Source organism: Neoarius graeffei, chromosome 14 (genome assembly GCF_027579695.1).
Source record: "Neoarius graeffei isolate fNeoGra1 chromosome 14, fNeoGra1.pri, whole genome shotgun sequence".
Classification (NCBI taxonomy): domain Eukaryota; kingdom Metazoa; phylum Chordata; class Actinopteri; order Siluriformes; family Ariidae; genus Neoarius; species Neoarius graeffei.
In genome coordinates, this window is record NC_083582.1 from 48482450 (window position 1) to 48501074 (window position 18625).

General features: G+C 41.6%; 1 protein-coding gene and 1 long non-coding RNA gene across 2 annotated transcripts in view; one reads left to right on the plus strand and one right to left on the minus strand.

The window, feature by feature from the left end:
* The window catches only part of cacna1g (calcium channel, voltage-dependent, T type, alpha 1G subunit), a 257996-nt gene that overhangs the window by 142210 nt on the left and 97161 nt on the right, over positions 1-18625 (plus strand). Inside the window, exons 13-17 of the mRNA XM_060939888.1 lie at positions 2900-2993; positions 3311-3492; positions 7372-7851; positions 7985-8085; positions 13596-13719. Of these exons, the coding sequence (XP_060795871.1) occupies positions 2900-2993; positions 3311-3492; positions 7372-7851; positions 7985-8085; positions 13596-13719 (981 nt within the window). The remainder of the gene's footprint in view (positions 1-2899; positions 2994-3310; positions 3493-7371; positions 7852-7984; positions 8086-13595; positions 13720-18625) is intronic.
* Positions 1717-18286, minus strand: LOC132898348 (uncharacterized). Its single transcript, XR_009656493.1, has 3 exons — positions 18168-18286; positions 13594-13717; positions 1717-4047 (listed from the first exon to the last, which is right to left on the minus strand). It is a non-coding gene; the product is annotated as an uncharacterized LOC132898348 (long non-coding RNA).

Here is an 18625-nt window from a genome sequence, read left to right on the forward strand (position 1 = left end):
TCAGACTTTGATAGATCCCTGTTCTTTAAATAAAACAGGGTGCCCACTCACACCTGATTGTCACCCAATTGATTGAAAACACCTGACTCTAATTTCACCTTCAAATTAACTGCTAATCCTAGAGGTTCACATACTTTTGCCACTCACAGATATGTTATATTGGATCATTTTCCTCAATAAATAAATGACCAAGTATAATATTTTTGTTTCATTTGTTTAACTGGGTTCTCTTTATCTACTTTTAGGACTTGTGTGAAAATCTGATGATGTTTTAGGTCATATTTATGCAGAAATATAGAAAATTCTAAAGGGTTCACAAACTTTCAAGCACCACTCTATCTATCTATCTATCTATCTATCTATCTATCTATCTATCTATCTATCTATCTATCTATCATTTATTTAAAATAACCTTTCCAGTAGTGTTGTACTACTAAACCGAGACTACCTAAACCGAGACCAATGCCGCTTTTCCACTACAAACGCGGCTGAGCCGTGCCGTGCCGAGTCGAGCTGAGTCGAGCTGAGCGGGGCTGTTGGAGTTGCATTTCGACTACAACCGCGCTGAACCGTGCTGGCTGGAAGTGGGTGGACACATTGGGTGGAGTTAGCGAAAGTGGGTGGACGTCACGTGATGTCGTTAAGCAGCGCAAACAGTGACATCAGTGACAGTGGCGGAACAAGTCAGAGCCGGGCCGGGGGCGGGGCAAATGACCGGGCCCTTTATTAAAGCTTATCATAACATCATTTTAGGCTACAAAATGTCCGCAACTGCGGTGTTTACCAATTTCAACACTACCGGGTGCAACTATGTTATTTAGTACATCTAGTCCTTCAAACGAACATGTAACTCAGAAACAAAAAACATTAGGATACTGTACATGGCTCATAATAAAACATCAATAGCCTATACTGCGCACATTATTTGAAGGGCATACGAATGAGCGCTCAGAGTGGTGACAGGAAGAGTCAGAAATAAAAGGAGGGCGGTGCAAACCTCACTGAATGCACTGTGTTTACCAATTTCAACACTACGGGGTATGTTATTTTGTACATTAAGTCCTTCAAACGAACATGTAACTCAGAAACAAAAAACATTAGGCGACATACTGTACATGGCTCATAATAAAACATCAATAGCCTACTGCGCGCATTATTTGAAGGGCATACGACGAGCCTTGCGCTCCGCGAACTCGTCCACGATGCTCTGTATGTCACTGATTCAGTGATCTTTTAAGCGGTAGTCTCACGACCCGAATAGTAAACAATAAACATGGAGGACATGGAGTCGTTAGTGTTGCTGGCCTTGGTGCTGTGGCTTGTTGTCACCGACAACGCGGACAGATACTGGCAAGAGCGTATAGATGAGGCGAGGCGCATAAGGCTTCAGAAATTCTCGTAATTCATAATTATTCTTCTTCCGGGTTTGCGGTGTTTACAGATCCCAGCGCGCTCGCGGGGCGTGTGTGGGCATGTGAGGACACGCCTCCTCACCAATCAGTGCACAGGGGAGTGTCTGCTCACGCCCCCAACCTCACTCGGCACGGCTTGGCTCGCTTCAGCCCCACTCCAAAACGGTGCGAGTTTTAGGGGCTAAGCAGGGCTGAAACGAGCTGAGTCGTGCTGGTTTTTGGTAGTCGAAACGCGAGCCGTGTCGGGCTGAAGTGAGCTGAAGCGAGCTGAAGTGAGCTGAAAAAGGGTAGTGGAAAAGGGCCATATGTCATGAACAAGACCAGAGTATATCGAGACTGAGACAAGACCAAAACTTTGAGGGGCTGAGACCAAGTCAAGACCAAGAGCAAGGCTGGGTGAGACCAAGTCAAGACCAGGACCAGATCAATGTGTGTGAAGGGGGTGGGGAGGGGTGACGGCTGTTAACAGTAATGAAAATTTCAAATTAGCAATGAGTCACGTTATTGGTCGCATTTGAAGCAAGAAGTTTTACATCCAATCACAGTAGCAATGTTAACAAATAAATCAGACAATGCATAGGCAATTTACTGATATCTCCGTAGTTGTGGTCTTGACCGCTATTGAAATAAAATCCCAATACCACTATGTCTGAGACTGAGATAAGACCGAGTAAAAATGCGGTCTATTCCGAGACGAGACCAAGGCCTTCGAAAAGTGGTCTTGAGACCGGTCTCAAGTACTACAACACTACTTTTCAGTATTGTTGTATATCCTTTTCATTTTCTCATGTTGCATTAATAGAATAAGGTTGCAGTTTCACTGTATTTGTACAATGACAGAAGGAATGAAATGGAATGCTGTTGAAGGCGAGAGAGAGAGAGAGAGAGAGAGAGAGGAATTCTTAACTGGTGCTGCTGTTCTGACAAACCACCCAAGGCTGAAGTTTTGCGCTAGACCACACTGAAACACTGGGTTTATGGAGACCGTAGAGGGAGGGGGATACAAGCAAAAATAAAGAGACACAAGCTTCTGATAAAAATAGCAGAGTTTATTTCTACAGTGCGATTATTGAATGTGTCTGTTCTACTAATGCTGTTCTTCCAGTGGGCCGGGGAAAAAAAAAAACCCGCACATATTCAACACCATGTGGATTCATATTTACACAAATAAAGCAGATGGTCTAATCATGAGATCATCTTCTCAGAAATACATGTGAGTGATCCATTTGAAAAATATTTAGACCTTGTATAAGCAAACAGCTAATTCAGTGATGACAGTGGTTTCAGAGTGGTGCTGCACTGCAGACTGAGACTGTCCATGCATGACTCTCCCATGGATCACAGTCGCTCTCTGACCTTTAGGTGTGAGGGCTGCTGGGATTGGAAGGCCAGACTTGCACGAAACTTCCTATCTATGATACCTGTTTCCACACTGCTCTGATTCACCCTCCTGTCCTGTGCTAACACCTTTTCTCTTTCCACCTAAGGGGGATGGCTCCAAGTCGGGCTCAGAAGCAGATTTCTATACACAAAGCATTGATGATGTGTGCAGAAGCAAAAAAGATGTGTCGGCTTCATCTGGTGAGATCATTCCCTTGCACAAATTGTGTTCTCTGTATTATTATTATTATTATTATTGAAAAAAAGAAACATTTATATTATTACTTTACTGTGCTGTATTGGCACCAAACATTGTGTGAGCTCAGATGTCTGACCTTATTTCCTCTCTGGTTATATTCTGTGCTTTGAACCCTTGCTTTACTAGGGGCTAAGGGCATGCTGAAACATTTATGCTAGAAAATGTACCTCATGTATTTTTCAGCTATATGCCATGTCTTGTAGAGGAATCTGATGTTCACTGTGTGTGTCCTACCACTTCCTGACACTCTTGATTGTAGTAGTGCCCATCAATGGCCATGTGGATCTGAAGGCCAGCCTTACACCTCCTCTTATCACCCACACGGCTGCTACACCCATGCCTGTGCCCAAGATCTCAGGAGGAGAAGACCTCGCTCTGGGCTACGAGTCACGCAGGGGCAGCAATGTTTCTGTGGAGCCTGGCTGCCATGACAAGACTCCGGTCAGTACCATGAAACTGAATTTCTTAAATCTTGGGCTGCCCCCCCCCCCCTTTTTTTCCCCAGAAGAGTAGGTGGTTCTTTATATCACTGCTATGCAGATGATACCCAAATTTATCTTGCTCTATCACCTAATGATTATGCCCCCCTTGAATGTCTCTACCAGTTTATCGATCAAATCAACAACTGGATGTCACAAAATTTTCTTCAGCTGAACACAGATAAAACAGAAATAATTCTATTTGGAAAAAAAGATGAAAGACTCAGGATTACCACTATTCTTGACACAAAGGGGATTAAAACAAAAGAAATGGTTAAAAATCTTGGTGTTTTCATTGACAGCGAGCTAAACTTTGACAGTCACATGAAAGCAATCACTAAAATGGCATTTTATCACCTAAAAAACATTTCCAAACTAAGAGGACTTATGTCAAAAAATGATCTGGAAAAACTAATACATACCTTCATCTCTAGAAGGGTTGATTACTGCAATGGCCTTTTCACAGGCCTGCCAAAAAAGACCATCAAACGACTTCAGCTGGTTCAAAATGCAGCGGCTAGGGTTCTCACACGAACAAAAAGAACAGAGCACATTACTCCAATTCTAAGGTCCCTTCATTGGCTTCCAGTAAGCTACAGAATTGACTTTAAGGCATTGCTGCTGGTGTACAAATCTCTAAATGGTACAGGGCCCAATTACCTCTCTGATATGTTGCAGCGGCCTAACCCAATCGGATCTACCAGATCGCAGCAGAAAAATTTACTGTTAAAACCAGTTGTTAAAACAAAGTGTGGTGAAGCAGCTTTTAGCTACTATGCAGTGCAGCTATGGAACCAACTGCCAGAGGACATCAAAAATGCTCCTGCTGTTGGCAGCTTCAAATCTAGACTAAAGACCAAGCTGTTTTCAGATGCTTTCTGCTAAATTATTAATATTGCCATCTCTACATGTTTTAAACTCTTTACTTTTACAGTCTCTCCATGTTTTAAATCTTACTTAACTTTTATTCTATTTTATTCTGCTGTTTTTTTAATTGAACTTTTATCTCATTTTATTATTTAATTTCTACTATTGTTTAATTCTTATTAATTTTCTTCCCCATTTATTTTATGTAATTTTATTTTCTATTGTTTACTGTTTTGCTTTTACTTCTGTAAAGCACATTGAACTGCCACTGTGTATGAAATGTGCTATATAAATAAACTTGCCTTGCCTTGCCTTAACTTTGTAAGCTGTCAACCATACAATGGAGCATTGTGTTAAACAACTAGCATACAAGCAAAAGCAAACATTTATTTGTTGTGTGCTCAACGAAAATATGGCACACTTACATAAAGTTGTAGATATTACAGTTTTTATCTGTCTTGGGCAAACAATCTGTGAGTTCAGTTTGCTGTCCTCTGGAGAATTGAAGCTACAAAACTATATTAAAGCTACAGTTGAGTGTAAAGATTTGTTTACCCTTAGGATACGAGGATGCAAAATTTCGAAGCGTTGATTACATTAAATTTCATTTGTTCCTTAATTATAATAAACAGAAAAACACGGTCAAATAGTGTTCAGATATTAGCTATGAAAAAACAAACATAATTAAAGTGGTATATGAGATATCTTTCTGAATCTTTATAAATATTTGTTGTTGTGGTTTGTTGTTTTCATTACTAAACACACAATTAAATAACTTGAGTCAGTTGTCCCTAAGCACTAACTGGGTAAGAAGCAGCTCCACTGCACTGCCTTAAAAAAGAAAGGTGCCTCCAATCAGCTGGCAAGAAATGCATTTAACAGTTATTCCACGAAATCGAGTCGTACATGAGCTGATAGCCGACGAGGCGTGTAGCTCCGAGTTGGCTATAAGCCATGTATGACGAGATTGAGTGAAATAATTGTTTTATTCTATCCACATTCACTGAATTTTGAGAAACAGAGCATTTTTAATTTTTTTTATTTTTTTGCAAATTCGATAAAACTTTGTACAAAACGTCCGACAAAATCATTTCCGCTTAGAATGTAAACAAACGGCAGCACGGTGGTGTAGTGGTTAGCGCTGTCGCCTCACAGCAAGAAGGTCCTGGGTTCGAGCCCCGTGGCTGGTGAGGGCCTTTCTGTGTGGAGTTTGCATGTTCTCCCCGTGTCCGCGTGGGTTTCCTCCGGGTGCTCCGGTTTCCCCCACAGTCCAAAGACATGCAGGTTAGGTTAACTGGTGACTCTAATGCCGCTTTTCCACTACAAACGCGGCTGAGCCATGCCGTGCTGAGTCAGGCTGAGTGGGGCTGTTGGAGTTGCATTTCGACTACAACCGCGCTGAACCGTGCTGGCTGGAAGTGGGTGGACACATTGGGTGGAGTTAGCGAAAGTGGGTGGACGTCAGGTGATGTCGTTAAGCAGCGCAAACAGTGACATCAGTGAGCTTTTAAGCGGTAGTCTCATGACCCGAATAGTAAACAATAAACATGGAGTCGTTAGTGTTGCTGGTCTTGGTGCTGTGGCTTGTTGTCACCGACAACGCCAACAGATACTGGCAAGAGCGTATAGATGAGGCGAGGCGCATAAGGCTTCAGAAATTCTCGTAATTCGTAATTATTCTCCTTCCGGGTTTACGGTGTTTACAGATCCCAGCGCGCTCGCGGGGCGTGTGTGGGCATGTGAGGACACTCCTCCTCACCAATCAGTGCACAGGGGAGTGTCTGCTCACGCCCCCAGCCTCACTCGGCTCGCTTTGGCTCGCTTCAGCCCTACTCCAAAACGGTGTGAGTTTTAGGGGCTAAGCAGGGCTGAAGCGAGCTGAGTCGTGCTGTTTTTTGGTAGTCGAAACGCGAGCCATGTCGGGCTGAAGTGAGCTGAAGCGAGCTGAAGTGAGCTGAAAAAGGGTAGTGGAAAAGGGCCATAAATTGACCGTGAATGTGAGTGTGAATGGTTGTCTGTGTCTATGTGTCAGCCCTGTGATGACCTGGCGACTTGTCCAGGGTGTACCCCGCCTTTCGCCCGTAGTCAGCTGGGATAGGCTCCAGCTTGCCTGCAACCCTGTAGAAGGATAAAACGGCTAGAGATAATGAGATGAGATGTAAACAAACTGGCAAAATGACAGTAGCAATTTGTGAAAAGATGTTATAAAAATAATCATTCTTAAAAAATAATAAAAGATAAATTCTTACCATCAAATACTTTTATTCCATATTTTGTTGTTTTTTTTGTATTTTTGGGGTTTTGTTTTTGTGTAGAGTTTTTATTTTATCCTCGGTTGGCTCAGCAACACACTGCCATTTTTTTTCTCTACTCCTGGTATATGAGCTGATATCCTAGTAGTAGAGTAGCCAATCAGAGCGTGCGATTGCTCATATCCTGTGAATGTGGATAGAATAAAAGTTGATGTATTATTTATCAGCATGTACTATGCTGATACTCAATCAATAAAATAGTTGATATAATACAAAATACTTTATTTAGAAATAAAAATTAAATTAAAATCAGTGCTCCTTCATGACTGGGAAATATAGTTAAACTGAAAGCTTTGTTAGTTCATCGTGTCAGAGGAATATTCAACGCTCCTGCCAGTTGCCCGTATGCTGTTTATACATCGTTGCTGGCCAGTTGCTGTGGAGGTGGGTGGCACGTTGAGACTTTTCTATTTCAGAGAATGACTTTTTCTCAACTTCCTGCCTTTCTTACTTTCCAAAGGTTTTTTTTTTTTGAAGGATGAAGCAGCCTTCAGTTAGTTTGAATATGATTTGATGATTCAACAGCAATATGCCCTGTGGAAGCAAACGCACAAGTCTCTCTGGCTGCAGAATTCCTTTAACAAGATTTTGTATAAAAATCTGACTGTAAATGATCTGATCTGACAACATTGTAAAGGTTCTTCCTGCTGTTCCTCTTGCAGTCAAGTGTGCTGAGCTCCCCACACGCCCCCTGGAGTTCCAGCAGCAGCTGGAACAGTCGACGCTCCAGCTGGAACAGTCTGGGCCGAGCCCCGAGCTTAAAGAGGCAGAAGCGGCAGTCAGGCGAGCGACGCTCCTTGCTCTCTGGAGACGGCCACTCCAGCTCTGATGAGGATGGTGCTGGAGGGGACAGTAGGGGAGGAAGGATGTTGGAAGGTGATAATGTTTCTCTCAGCAGGACAGATTCTTTTGGCCAAAGGCCACGGCACAGGCGCATGGAGTCTCTGGAGACACGCAGCTCCTTTGACCTGCCTCCAGACACACTGCAGGTACCGTACCTGCACAGATCAGCTAGCATCCACAGCACACGGCCACCAAATCTAATCAGCAATGGCAAGAGCTCGCCCACGGGGGCCACAACGCAGCTCTCATTAGATGATCATCACAGTGAGGATGACAATGCTGACGAGGAGGGAAACCTGGTAAGAGCAGCTGCAGTAATTATTTGCTGCATATTAAGGAATTGCTGACTCTACAGGAGGATTTTTTTTTCTTTTTAAGGATGATTCCAATGGAATCCTTACTTTTTCTTCTTGTTTTTTTTTTCCCCTGCAGAGTCGACGAGCACGTCTGTACCGCTGGCTGGAGCGTAAGCAGCCTGAATGGTGCAAGCAGAGGAACACCTGGTCTCTCTACCTGTTTCCTCCTAAGTCCAGGTGATCCTGCTAATTCTCCTGATGTACATGCCATTTTGCACTAACAGCACACAGAAACTGCCTGCTTTAGTCAGTTTTGCCCGATGTGTTCTGGAGTAAGAACAAGCCTCAGCAACCTCCCAGAGCTTTCAGCATGAACTCACACGTGCACAGATCATTATTTTGGCCCCACCTCTTCCCATCCTCACACTAATACTTGTTAGAGATCATTTTAAAAAAAGAGGAGAGAAAACCCTATGCACAGTGCATTCTGCCAGCATTTTACTAATTAAACATCAGTCACACGTCCTCCTCCTCCTGAAGTGTGACCAAAAGGATGCAGAGTCTCACCACGTTGCACATTCAGAAGCTGATCTGATTATCCTCTGTGCAGAGCAGCACTGCTTATATGCATGCGTTTATGTCTATAACCATAGTTAAGATTAGAATGTGAATTCTTGATTAAAATGAGACTAGGGATTATCTTTGTTAGCTGTTTGGCAAGCCAGAGGCTTGTTCTGTCCTATATACATTACATTACAGATGCATATCATTGTACCATCTTGTTTAGGATATTTCCTGTTAGGAGTCTGGAGCTCTGTCTCAAATACTGTACTTTGCATATGATTAGTGCTAGTGGGTTCACACATACATGAGATATAGTGTGCTATTAATACCCGAATTATGTAATGTCACAGAAAAATGAAGCATGGACAACTGGAGACATCTTGCACTCATCTGTTACAGTGTGTTCTATGTAGCAGAAGTGGGCTGCTGCAATTATTATGATTTTTTATGAAATGTTATTTCCATTTATATTTTAGTTAGCATTTATTTAGCCTTTATTACTATTTGATTTAAAAAATGAAGAAATCAGGTGTTTCCTACAGTGGTGCTTGAAAGTTTGTGAACCCTTTAAAATGTTCTATATTTCTGCATAAATATGACCTAAAACATCATCAGATTTTCACACAAGTCCTAAAAGTAGATAAAGAGAACCCAGTTAAACAAATGAGACAAAAATATTATACTGGGTCATTTATTTATTGAGGAAAATGATCCAATATTACATATCTGTGAGTGGCAAAAGTATGTGGACCTTTGCTTTCAGTATCTGGTGTGACCCCCTTGTGCAGCAACAACTGCACCTAAACATTTCCGGTAACTGTTGATCGGTCCTGCACACCAGCTTGGAGGAATTTTAGCCTGTTCCTCCGTACAGAAGAGCTTCAACTCTGGGATGTTGGTGGGTTCCCTCACATGAACTGCTCGCTTCAGGTCCTTCCACAACATTTCGATTGGATTAAGGTCAGGACTTTGACTTGGCCATTCCAAAACATTAACTTTATTCTTCTTTAACCATTCTTTGGTAGAACGACTTGTGTGCTTAGGGTCGTTGTCTTGCTGCATGACCCACTTTCTCTTGAGATTCAGTTCATGGACAGATGTCGTGACACTTTCCTTTAGAATTCGCTGGTATAATACAGAAATCATGGTTTCATCAATGATGGCAAGTCGTCCTGGCCCAGATGCAGCAAAACAGGCCCAAACCATTACACTACCACTACCATGTTTCACAGATGGGATAAGGTTCTTATGCTGGAATGCAGTGTTTTCCTTTCTCCAAACATAGCGCTCCTCATTTAAACCAAAAAGTTCTATTTTGGTCTCATCCGTCCGCAAAACATTTTTCCAATAGCCTTCTGGCTTGTCCACGTGATCTTTAGCAAACTGCAGACGAGCAGCAATGTTTTTTTTGGAGAGCAGTGGCTTTCTCCTTGCAACCCTGCCATGCACACCATTGTTGTTCAGTGTTCTCCTGATGGTGGACTCATGAACATTAACATTAGCCAATGTGAGAGAGGCCTTCAGCTGCTTAGAAGTTACCCTAGGGTCCTTTGTGACCTCGCCGACTATTACACGCCTTGCTCTTGGAGTGATCTTTGTTGGTCGATCACTCCTGGGGAGGGTAACAATGGTCTTGAATTTTCTCCATTTGTACACAATCTGTCTGACTGTGGATTGGTGGAGTCCAAACTCTTTAGAGATGGTTTTGTAACCTTTTCCAGCCTGATAAGCATCAACAATGCTTTTTCTGAGGTCCTCAGAAATCTCCTTTGTTCGTGCCATGATACACTTCCACAAACATGTGTTGCAAAGATCAGACTTTGATAGATCCCTGTTCTTTAAATAAAACAGGGTGCCCACTCACACCTGATTGTCATCCCATTGATTGAAAACACCTGACTCTAATTTCACCTTCAAATTAACTGCTAATCCTAGAGGTTCACATACTTTTGCCCCTCACAGATATGTAATATTGGATCATTTTCCTCAATAAATAAATGACCAAGTATAATATTTTGTCTCATTTGTTTAACTGGGTTCTCTTTATCTACTTTTAGGACTTGTGTGAAGCCCTGATGTTTTAGGTCATATTTATGCAGAAATATAGAAAATTCTAAAGGGTTCACAAACTTTCAAGCACCACTGTATACTGTAAAAGTCCATAGCGTATAACATATGGTGTTATACACAATGCATAGTATGCCATTTTACACATAGGTTGGGAATGTCTCACATCTCACTATTCATCCAAATATGGCTGTCCTTATGGCTGGGAAAAGGACGTTGGCATGACTCCTTGTTGGTGTTGATGCTAAGGCTAGACGATATGACAAACTATATGGTCAAAGGTTTGTGGACACCTGACCATCACACTCATATGTGAATTTTGAATATCTTATTATGGAATTGGTCCCCTTTACCATTATAATAACCTCCACTATTCTGGGAAGGCTTTTTGGAGCATGGCTAAGGGGATTTGTGCTCATTCAACCACAAGCACATTAGTGAGGTCAGGCAATGATGTTGGGTGAGGAGGCCTGGCACAGTCAGCATTCCAGTTTGTTCCAAAAGTTTTCAGTGGGGTTGAGGTCAGGGTTCTGTGTAGGCCACTTGAGTTCTTCCACACCAAACTTGGCAAGCCATGTCTTCATGGAGCTTGTTTTGTGCACAGTGGCATTGTCATGCTGCAACAGGTTTGTGCCCCTTGGTTCCATCCATCCCTTCTCCCTAACCACTTATCCTGTGCAGGGTCGCGGGCAAGCTGGAGCCTATCCCAGCTGACTATGGGTGAGACAAGTCACCAGGTCATCACAGGGCTGATACAGTGGTGCTTGAAAGTTTGTGAACCCTTTAGAATTTTCTATATTTCTGCATAAATACGACCTAAAAGATCATCAGATTTTCACGCAAGTCCTAAAAGTAAATAAAGAGAACCCAGTTAAACAAATGAGACAAAAATATTATACTTGGTCATTTATTTATTGAGGAAAATGATCCAATATTACATATCTGTGAGTGGCAAAAGTATGTGAACCTTTGCTTTCAGTATCTGGTATGGCCCCCTTGTGCAGCAATAACTGCAACTAAACGTTTACGGTAACTGTTGATCAGTCCTGCACACCGACTTGGAGGAATTTTAGCCCATTCCTCCGTACAGAACAGCTTCAACTCTGGGATGTTGGTGGGTTTCCTCACATGAACTGCTCGCTTCAGGTCCTTCCACAGCATTTTGATTGGATTAAGGTCAGGACTTTGACTTGGCCATTCCAAAACATTAACTTTATTCTTCTTTAACCATTCTTTGGTAAAACAACTTATGTGCTTAGGGTCGTTGTCTTGCTGCATGACCCACCTTCTCTTGAGATTCAGTTCATGGACAGATGTCCTGACATTTTCCTTTAGAGTTTGCTGGTATAATTCAGAATTCATTGTTCCATCAATGATGGAAAGCCGTCCTGGCCCAGATGCAGCAAAACAGGCCCAAACCATGATAGTACCACCACCATGTTTCATAGATGGGATAAGGTTCTTATGCTGGAATGCAGTGTTTTCCTTTCTCCAAACATAACGCTTCTCATTTAAACCAAAAAGTCCTATTTTGGTCTCATCCGTCCACAAAACATTTTTCCAATAGCCTTCTTGTCCACGTGATCCATCCACAAAACATTTTTCCAATAGCCTTCTGGCTTGTTCACGTGATCTTTAGCAAACTGCAGACAAGCAGCAATGTTCTTTTTGGAGAGCAGTGGCTTTCTCCTTGCAACCCTGCCATGCACATCATTGTTGTTCAGTGTTCTCCTGATGGTGGACTCATGAACATTAACATTAGCCAATGTGAGAGAGACCTTCAGTTGCTTAGAAGTTGCCCTGGGGTCCTTTGTGACCTTGCTGACTATGACACACCTTGCTCTTGGAGTGATCTTTGTTGGTCGACCACTCCTGGGGAGGGTAACAATGGTCTTGAATTTCCTCCATCTGTACACAATCTGTCTGACTGTGGATTGGTGGAGTCCAAACTCGTTAGAGATGGTTTTGTAACCTTTTCCAGCCTGATGAGCATCAACAACACTTTTTCTGAGGTCCTCAGAAATCTCCTTTGTTCGTGCCATGATACACTTCCACAAACGTGTTGTGAAGATCACCTGATTGTCATCCCATTGATTGAAAACACCTGACTCTAATTTCACCTTCAAATTAACTGATAATCCTAGAGGTTCACATACTTTTGCCACTCACAGATATGTAATATTGGATCATTTTCCTCAATAAATAAATGATCAAGTATAATATTTTTGTCTCATTTGTTTAACCGGGTTCTCTTTATCTGCTTTTAGGACTTGCGTGAAAATCTGATGATGTTTTAGGTCATATTTATGCAGAAATATAGAAAATTCTAAAGGGTTCACAAACTTTCAAGCACCACTGTACATAGAGACAAACAACCATTCATGCTCACATTCACACCTACGGACAATTTAGAGCCACCAATTAGTCTAACCTGCATGTCTTTTGGACTGTGGGGGAAACCAGAGCACCCAGAGGAAACCCATGCAGACACGGGGAGAACATGCAAACTCCACACAGAAAGGCCCCTGTCAGCTGCTGGGCTCAAACCCAGTGCCTTTTTGCTGTGAGGCGACAGTGCTAACCACTACACCACTCTGCCGCTCCCCTTAGTTCCAGTGATGGGGAAATTATAATACAACTGCATACAAAGACTTTGAGATAATTGTGTGCTTCCAACTTTGTGGCAGCAGTTTGGGGAAGAACCACATATAGGTGTGATGGCCAGGTGTCCACAAACATTTGGACGTATATGGATTGGAGTAAAGTTGTAGCACACTAGGTACTAGTCTGCTAAAACATGCATTATACATTGTACCTTGTGGAGGAAAAAAAAATGGTCATTTTCAGAAGGAATGTTCTGAAGCAACACATTCTCCTGTTATAATTTCAGAATCTAGATTGTCCTTTTTTCTTTCATGTTCCTGCATCCCAATAAGCAATCATACTTGCAAAAGCATAAAGACAAAGCCTCAAAGTCAAACTAACTGACTTGACAAAGTAGACTAATATCATGCAGTCTATGCTCGCCCAAAAATTGCATAATCATTGGATAATCTGCATTAATTCTTTCATGCTGTATCTGTATGCGAAGTGCTTGACTTAATCATATCTTACAGGATTCGTGTGAGCTGCAATAAAATCATCACGCACAAGATGTTTGACCATGTGGTGCTTGTTATTATCTTCCTCAACTGCATCACCATTGCCATGGAGAGGCCCAAGATTGAGGCAAAGAGTCCTGTGAGTGCACATCAACACAAACAGAGTCATATTGGATTAGTGGATCAGAAAAGCAGTAAGGGCCATATTTAGAGATCTCTGAGGGATAGTTAGCACAGCTGGTTTCGAAGGCAAAGCTCAGTCACTGTAATGATAATAGATTCAGTTATTTGCAAGGACTCTCTTTGGCTAATTGGCAAGAATGTTCTAGGATATGCTAATAGATAGGTAGATAATCTGGAAATCAACACATAATTAGCCTCATGTTTGAAAGACAAATGAAGAAGCTACACACCAAATCACACTCACAAATTATAAACACACTTCAGCACATTTCAGCAATCAGAAGCATTAAATTGCACATGAATTTTTGTATTTAATAGGTGCACCATTTGTTGTGGTTCAGCCTCATTAGAATGAACACATTTGGTAAATGAATGATTATGCAGGATTTAGAGGACGAGAGTATAAAAGGACTCCGTTTCTTCTTCTCACCTCATTTCAGTCCCAAATGAAAGATTAGCTCAGTTTAAGAGTTTATTGGCATTATGAGTTTGACAGTTGCCCACACACTCGGCAGCAAAATAATACAGATGAAGGGAAAGGTCTCTGAAATTGCCAGAAAGAAGGGGTTTCCTGGAGATTGTGTTATCCTGTTGTTGCATCACATTAATCTTACTGTCAGGATGTCAAAAGGTGATGCCAAAATACTGCAGGAAAAATGATCCTCTTGGATCTCCTTTCACGTCAATGTGTGTATTTATATACAGGAGCTACAGCGGCATTAGATTTTGTGTTTCTTTGTTTTTGGTAGTTATGTAAAGTTGTTATCTAATTAGTTCATTAGTTCTTTTTATCCCCTTCAGGTTCTTGACACTATAAAAGATTTAGATTTATTTGGCTCATTTACAGTCCAGTTATTTATGGAACGCAACTTAGCCTTTGATGAAAATATCTTTGCCAAGATTTGACTTTCCATTTGCATATATACATGGCCCCGTCTCACAGTCAGCATGGCATCTTCAGAAAAGACAGTCTTGATATTTTTTTAATATTCCTCTCGTTCAAGTGTTATTTCAGCAGGGGATAACCCCAGCTGATTATGTTCCCAGAGGGCCCATATACTGTATGCTCATTATAAATAATGGCCAAATGATTAGCTTCGGCATGATAATAAAAAGCATACACAGAATTTTGACACAATATAGGTTTGCGGTAAAAACATGAAAAGCCAAATTAATCTGCCAAAACAATACTGAGATGTCTCAGAGGCTTTTTAAATGCTTTTAGTGATGGTCAGTGAAGTTACAAGTGTGAACCAATCGAATGAACCACTACAATTATATATATTTCTAAATGTCAGCCCAGTTATAGCCTGATAATTTCTGTAATGGTGCCTTGGAACTAAAAAGCCAGTGAAGCGTATGAAAATGTAATGTCAAAGATATTTCAGAATACATGCTTCAATTTTCACATAAACAATGTGAAAATATTAATAAAGGATTTCTCAAAGGGTCCAGATTGCGTTCATTTATTGTTGGTTTTTTTAATGGCAATGGGAGAACAAGGAAGCCACTTTTTTAATTTTATTTGTTTTACTTGGTATTATTTGGTGCAATATTTAAAAAAAAAAAGAAAATATTGACTCTCTACTTGTTTCATCACACAAAGTCTAGAAATGAAATACTCCTGCATCCAAATATGCACCAGTAGACTAGTCTCTGGTGAAGATGTGGACTCTGGAACTTGATTGTGTTTTGTATTTTGCATTTTCATAAAACGTGAGAAAAATCAGAGCAATGTATGCAGAAATGATTTTTGGTAAAGTAAGGGGAATATAGAAAATCATGAAGGGCCATCGGCGGCACGGTGGTGTAGTGGTTAGCGCTGTCGCCTCACAGCAAGAAGGTCCGGGTTCGAGCCCCGTGGCCGGCGAGGGCCTTTCTGTGCGGAGTTTGCATGTTCTCCCCGTGTCTGCGTGGGTTTCCTCCGGGTGCTCTGGTTTCCCCACAGTCCAAAGACATGCAGGTTAGGTTAACTGGTGGCTCTAAATTGACCGTAGGTGTGAATGTGAGTGTGAATGGTTGTCTGTGTCTATGTGTCAGCCCTGTGATGACCTGGCGACTTGTCCAGGGTGTACCCCGCCTTTTGCCCGTAGTCAGCTGGGATAGGCTCCAGCTTGCCTGCGACCCTGTAGAAGGATAAAGCGGCTAGAGAGAATGAGATGAGAGATGAAGGGCCATCATTAACAGAAACATAAAGGGTGTGTGTGCACGCATGCGCATGCACAGGTGTGCACATGTTCTATACAATTTAAAGTGGAATGTCTCTTGCTTTTAAGTAATCACATTACAATGTAGTATTAGCATAATTTACATCATTAGTAATGGCATATGCGTGTGGATGATATATGGAGAATCCAGATTTGCGTGCATTGCTCTGTGTCTGTGAGTAAAGTGTGTGGGTTTGACTTGAGGGAGATCCGTTCGGCATATGAGCACCAGGTCTCTAATAGACAGCTGAAGGAGGAGGTAGTAGTGTGAGTAAGCACAGATCACAGAGGGTTATTATGATAAATGTATGTGCTTCCTGTATAGATTTTACTCCCATTTATTTATTTATTTATTTATTTCAGAGACAGCCCAGGGTAGGTGGCAAGTCATGCAGTACTGAAATACATTTTTACAGATCTGTAGATATTTAGATCTGTAGATATTCACAGGTTTTTGATTTGGATTGAAAGGACAAGAGAAAAGTCTTGAAATAGGAATTAATGCAAATGGACCGTGTCCGGTCATTGTGCAATGGCCGTTTCTTTCTCTCTCTCTCCTCCTCCTCCTCCCTGCTGTGACACACAAGATGGTGGACGGCTTTGAAGCTACTGGCAAAAACGACCCAAAAGCTATTCTCAATTTTTTAGACACATTGAGAAGCATGTGAAAGTCTGTTTTCCATCTCTTTCTTTTTTGAGAGTCTAGCATATGTAATGTTTTTTTTTTAAATTTCTTTTTGTACCTTTTTGCCTCTGAGGCTTTATAGTTTGATCACCTCTCTCTGAACGTGCATCGTAAAGCTCCCAGGGCCTGTCCTGTCTACCACATGTGTGTGCATCTGCATAATGGTTACTCGTTTTAGGTTCGCTGTGCAAGTGTATAGAAAAAAAGAAAGGAAAAAGTGTACAAATCTACTGTACACCTTTGCTTGTAATACCGTGAATGATACATCTGTTGTACAATTTATACCGGTACATAGTTTTAATGCCTTTACCCTATGTATACCTTATAATTTGACCTCACACCCCTGCTGTATGTTTCATTAGCTTTCACAGTGTGCACAGCAAGGAACAGTATAGTGTGGTATCTTGTGTGTGGGTGGGTGGGGTTTTTTTTTCCATAGAGTGTATCCACATTAGACCTTGGTTACATTCATTTTTCAATATTGCTAATATGTGATTTTAGAATATTGTAAGAGGCAGTGCCATCATTTATATAAAGGAGAGTTTACTTAAAAGACCTGCATTTTATAGCTTGACCAAAAAGAGGCAGTAGTTTTCTCCAATGCCCATCTGTCATGCTTATAGCCCCTTCCATCTCAGAATGAACTTTATTATACTGTAGTTACTCGGGATGTTGGTTCTCTCAGAGTACTTGCTGCTTGGGATTTCACACTGATGGTCAAACGGATTGAGCTCAGTGTATCTTTTTTCTTTTTAAGAATCAGTACAAAGCGAGCCAGTTTGGTTGTGTATCCCTTCTTTCTCATGTTTGTAGTGTGTGCAGTTTAATTGATTTGTGGATGCCTCACCTGAAATATCAGTTGGGAGACGTGAGAGTAAATTAGCTGTGATAATCCTAGAGCATTTAGCAGGATGGTAAGTGTAATGATGTTTGAATGTACTGTAACATGTTTTCTGCAGATCCATCCATCCATCCATCCATCCATTATCCATAACCGCTTATCCTGTACAGGGTCGCAGGCGAGCTGGAGCCTATCCCAGCTGACTATGGGCGAGAGGCGGGGTACACCCTGGACAAGTCGCCAGGTTATCGCAGGGCTAACACATAGAAACAAACAACCGTTCACACTCACATTCACACCTACGGTCAATTTAGAGCAACTAATTGGAGCACCTGGAGGAAACCCACACGGACACAGGGAGAACATGCAAACTCCACACAGAAAGGCCCCCGTCGGCCACTGGGCTCAAACCCAGGACCTTCTTGCTGCGAGGCGACAGTGCTAACCACTACACCACCGTGCCACCCTTTGCAGATACAGTAGATCCAAATTTTATTGAAAATCTCCAGCTCCTTCTTACTGTTAGGCTTAAAAGCATACATTTGTCAAATAATAGCGATTTTCTATTTAGCAGCCAGATCATGACCCTGGGTATCGTATCCTGAGTCTGAATGCACCGTGACCCTGAGCAGAATAAAATGGTTAGTGAAGATGAATAAATCATGACGTACCCTGTGTCTGAAATCGCTCACTCATTCGTTCACTACTTCCTACTCCCTATATAGGGAATTACTATATAGAGGAATATATAGCGAGCTCATTGGTAAAATGAAAAAACGCTTTCGGACACTAGTCCGTCGCGCTGGTATTTACGTCACTACTGTCGCACATTTAAAACATGCCAGATCAGTCGGCTGGTGGGTTTTCAAAATAATAAATACATGCATGTATTTTTGTGATAAATGCATATTATACTGAGCGCATTTCCCACATTAATCAGTACAAAGTACTTTGTATCTGCTGCATCTTTCAGTTCTTTTAAATCAAGGCTGACTTAAAAGAACTTTCTTCTTTGTCGCTGCCTTTTATTAAATCAAATTTGAGACTTTTAATTTGATTTCTTTCAGCGCGACTGTAATGCATGATGGGATATATTGCTTTGGTTAGTGACCATCGGTCACTAAGTATA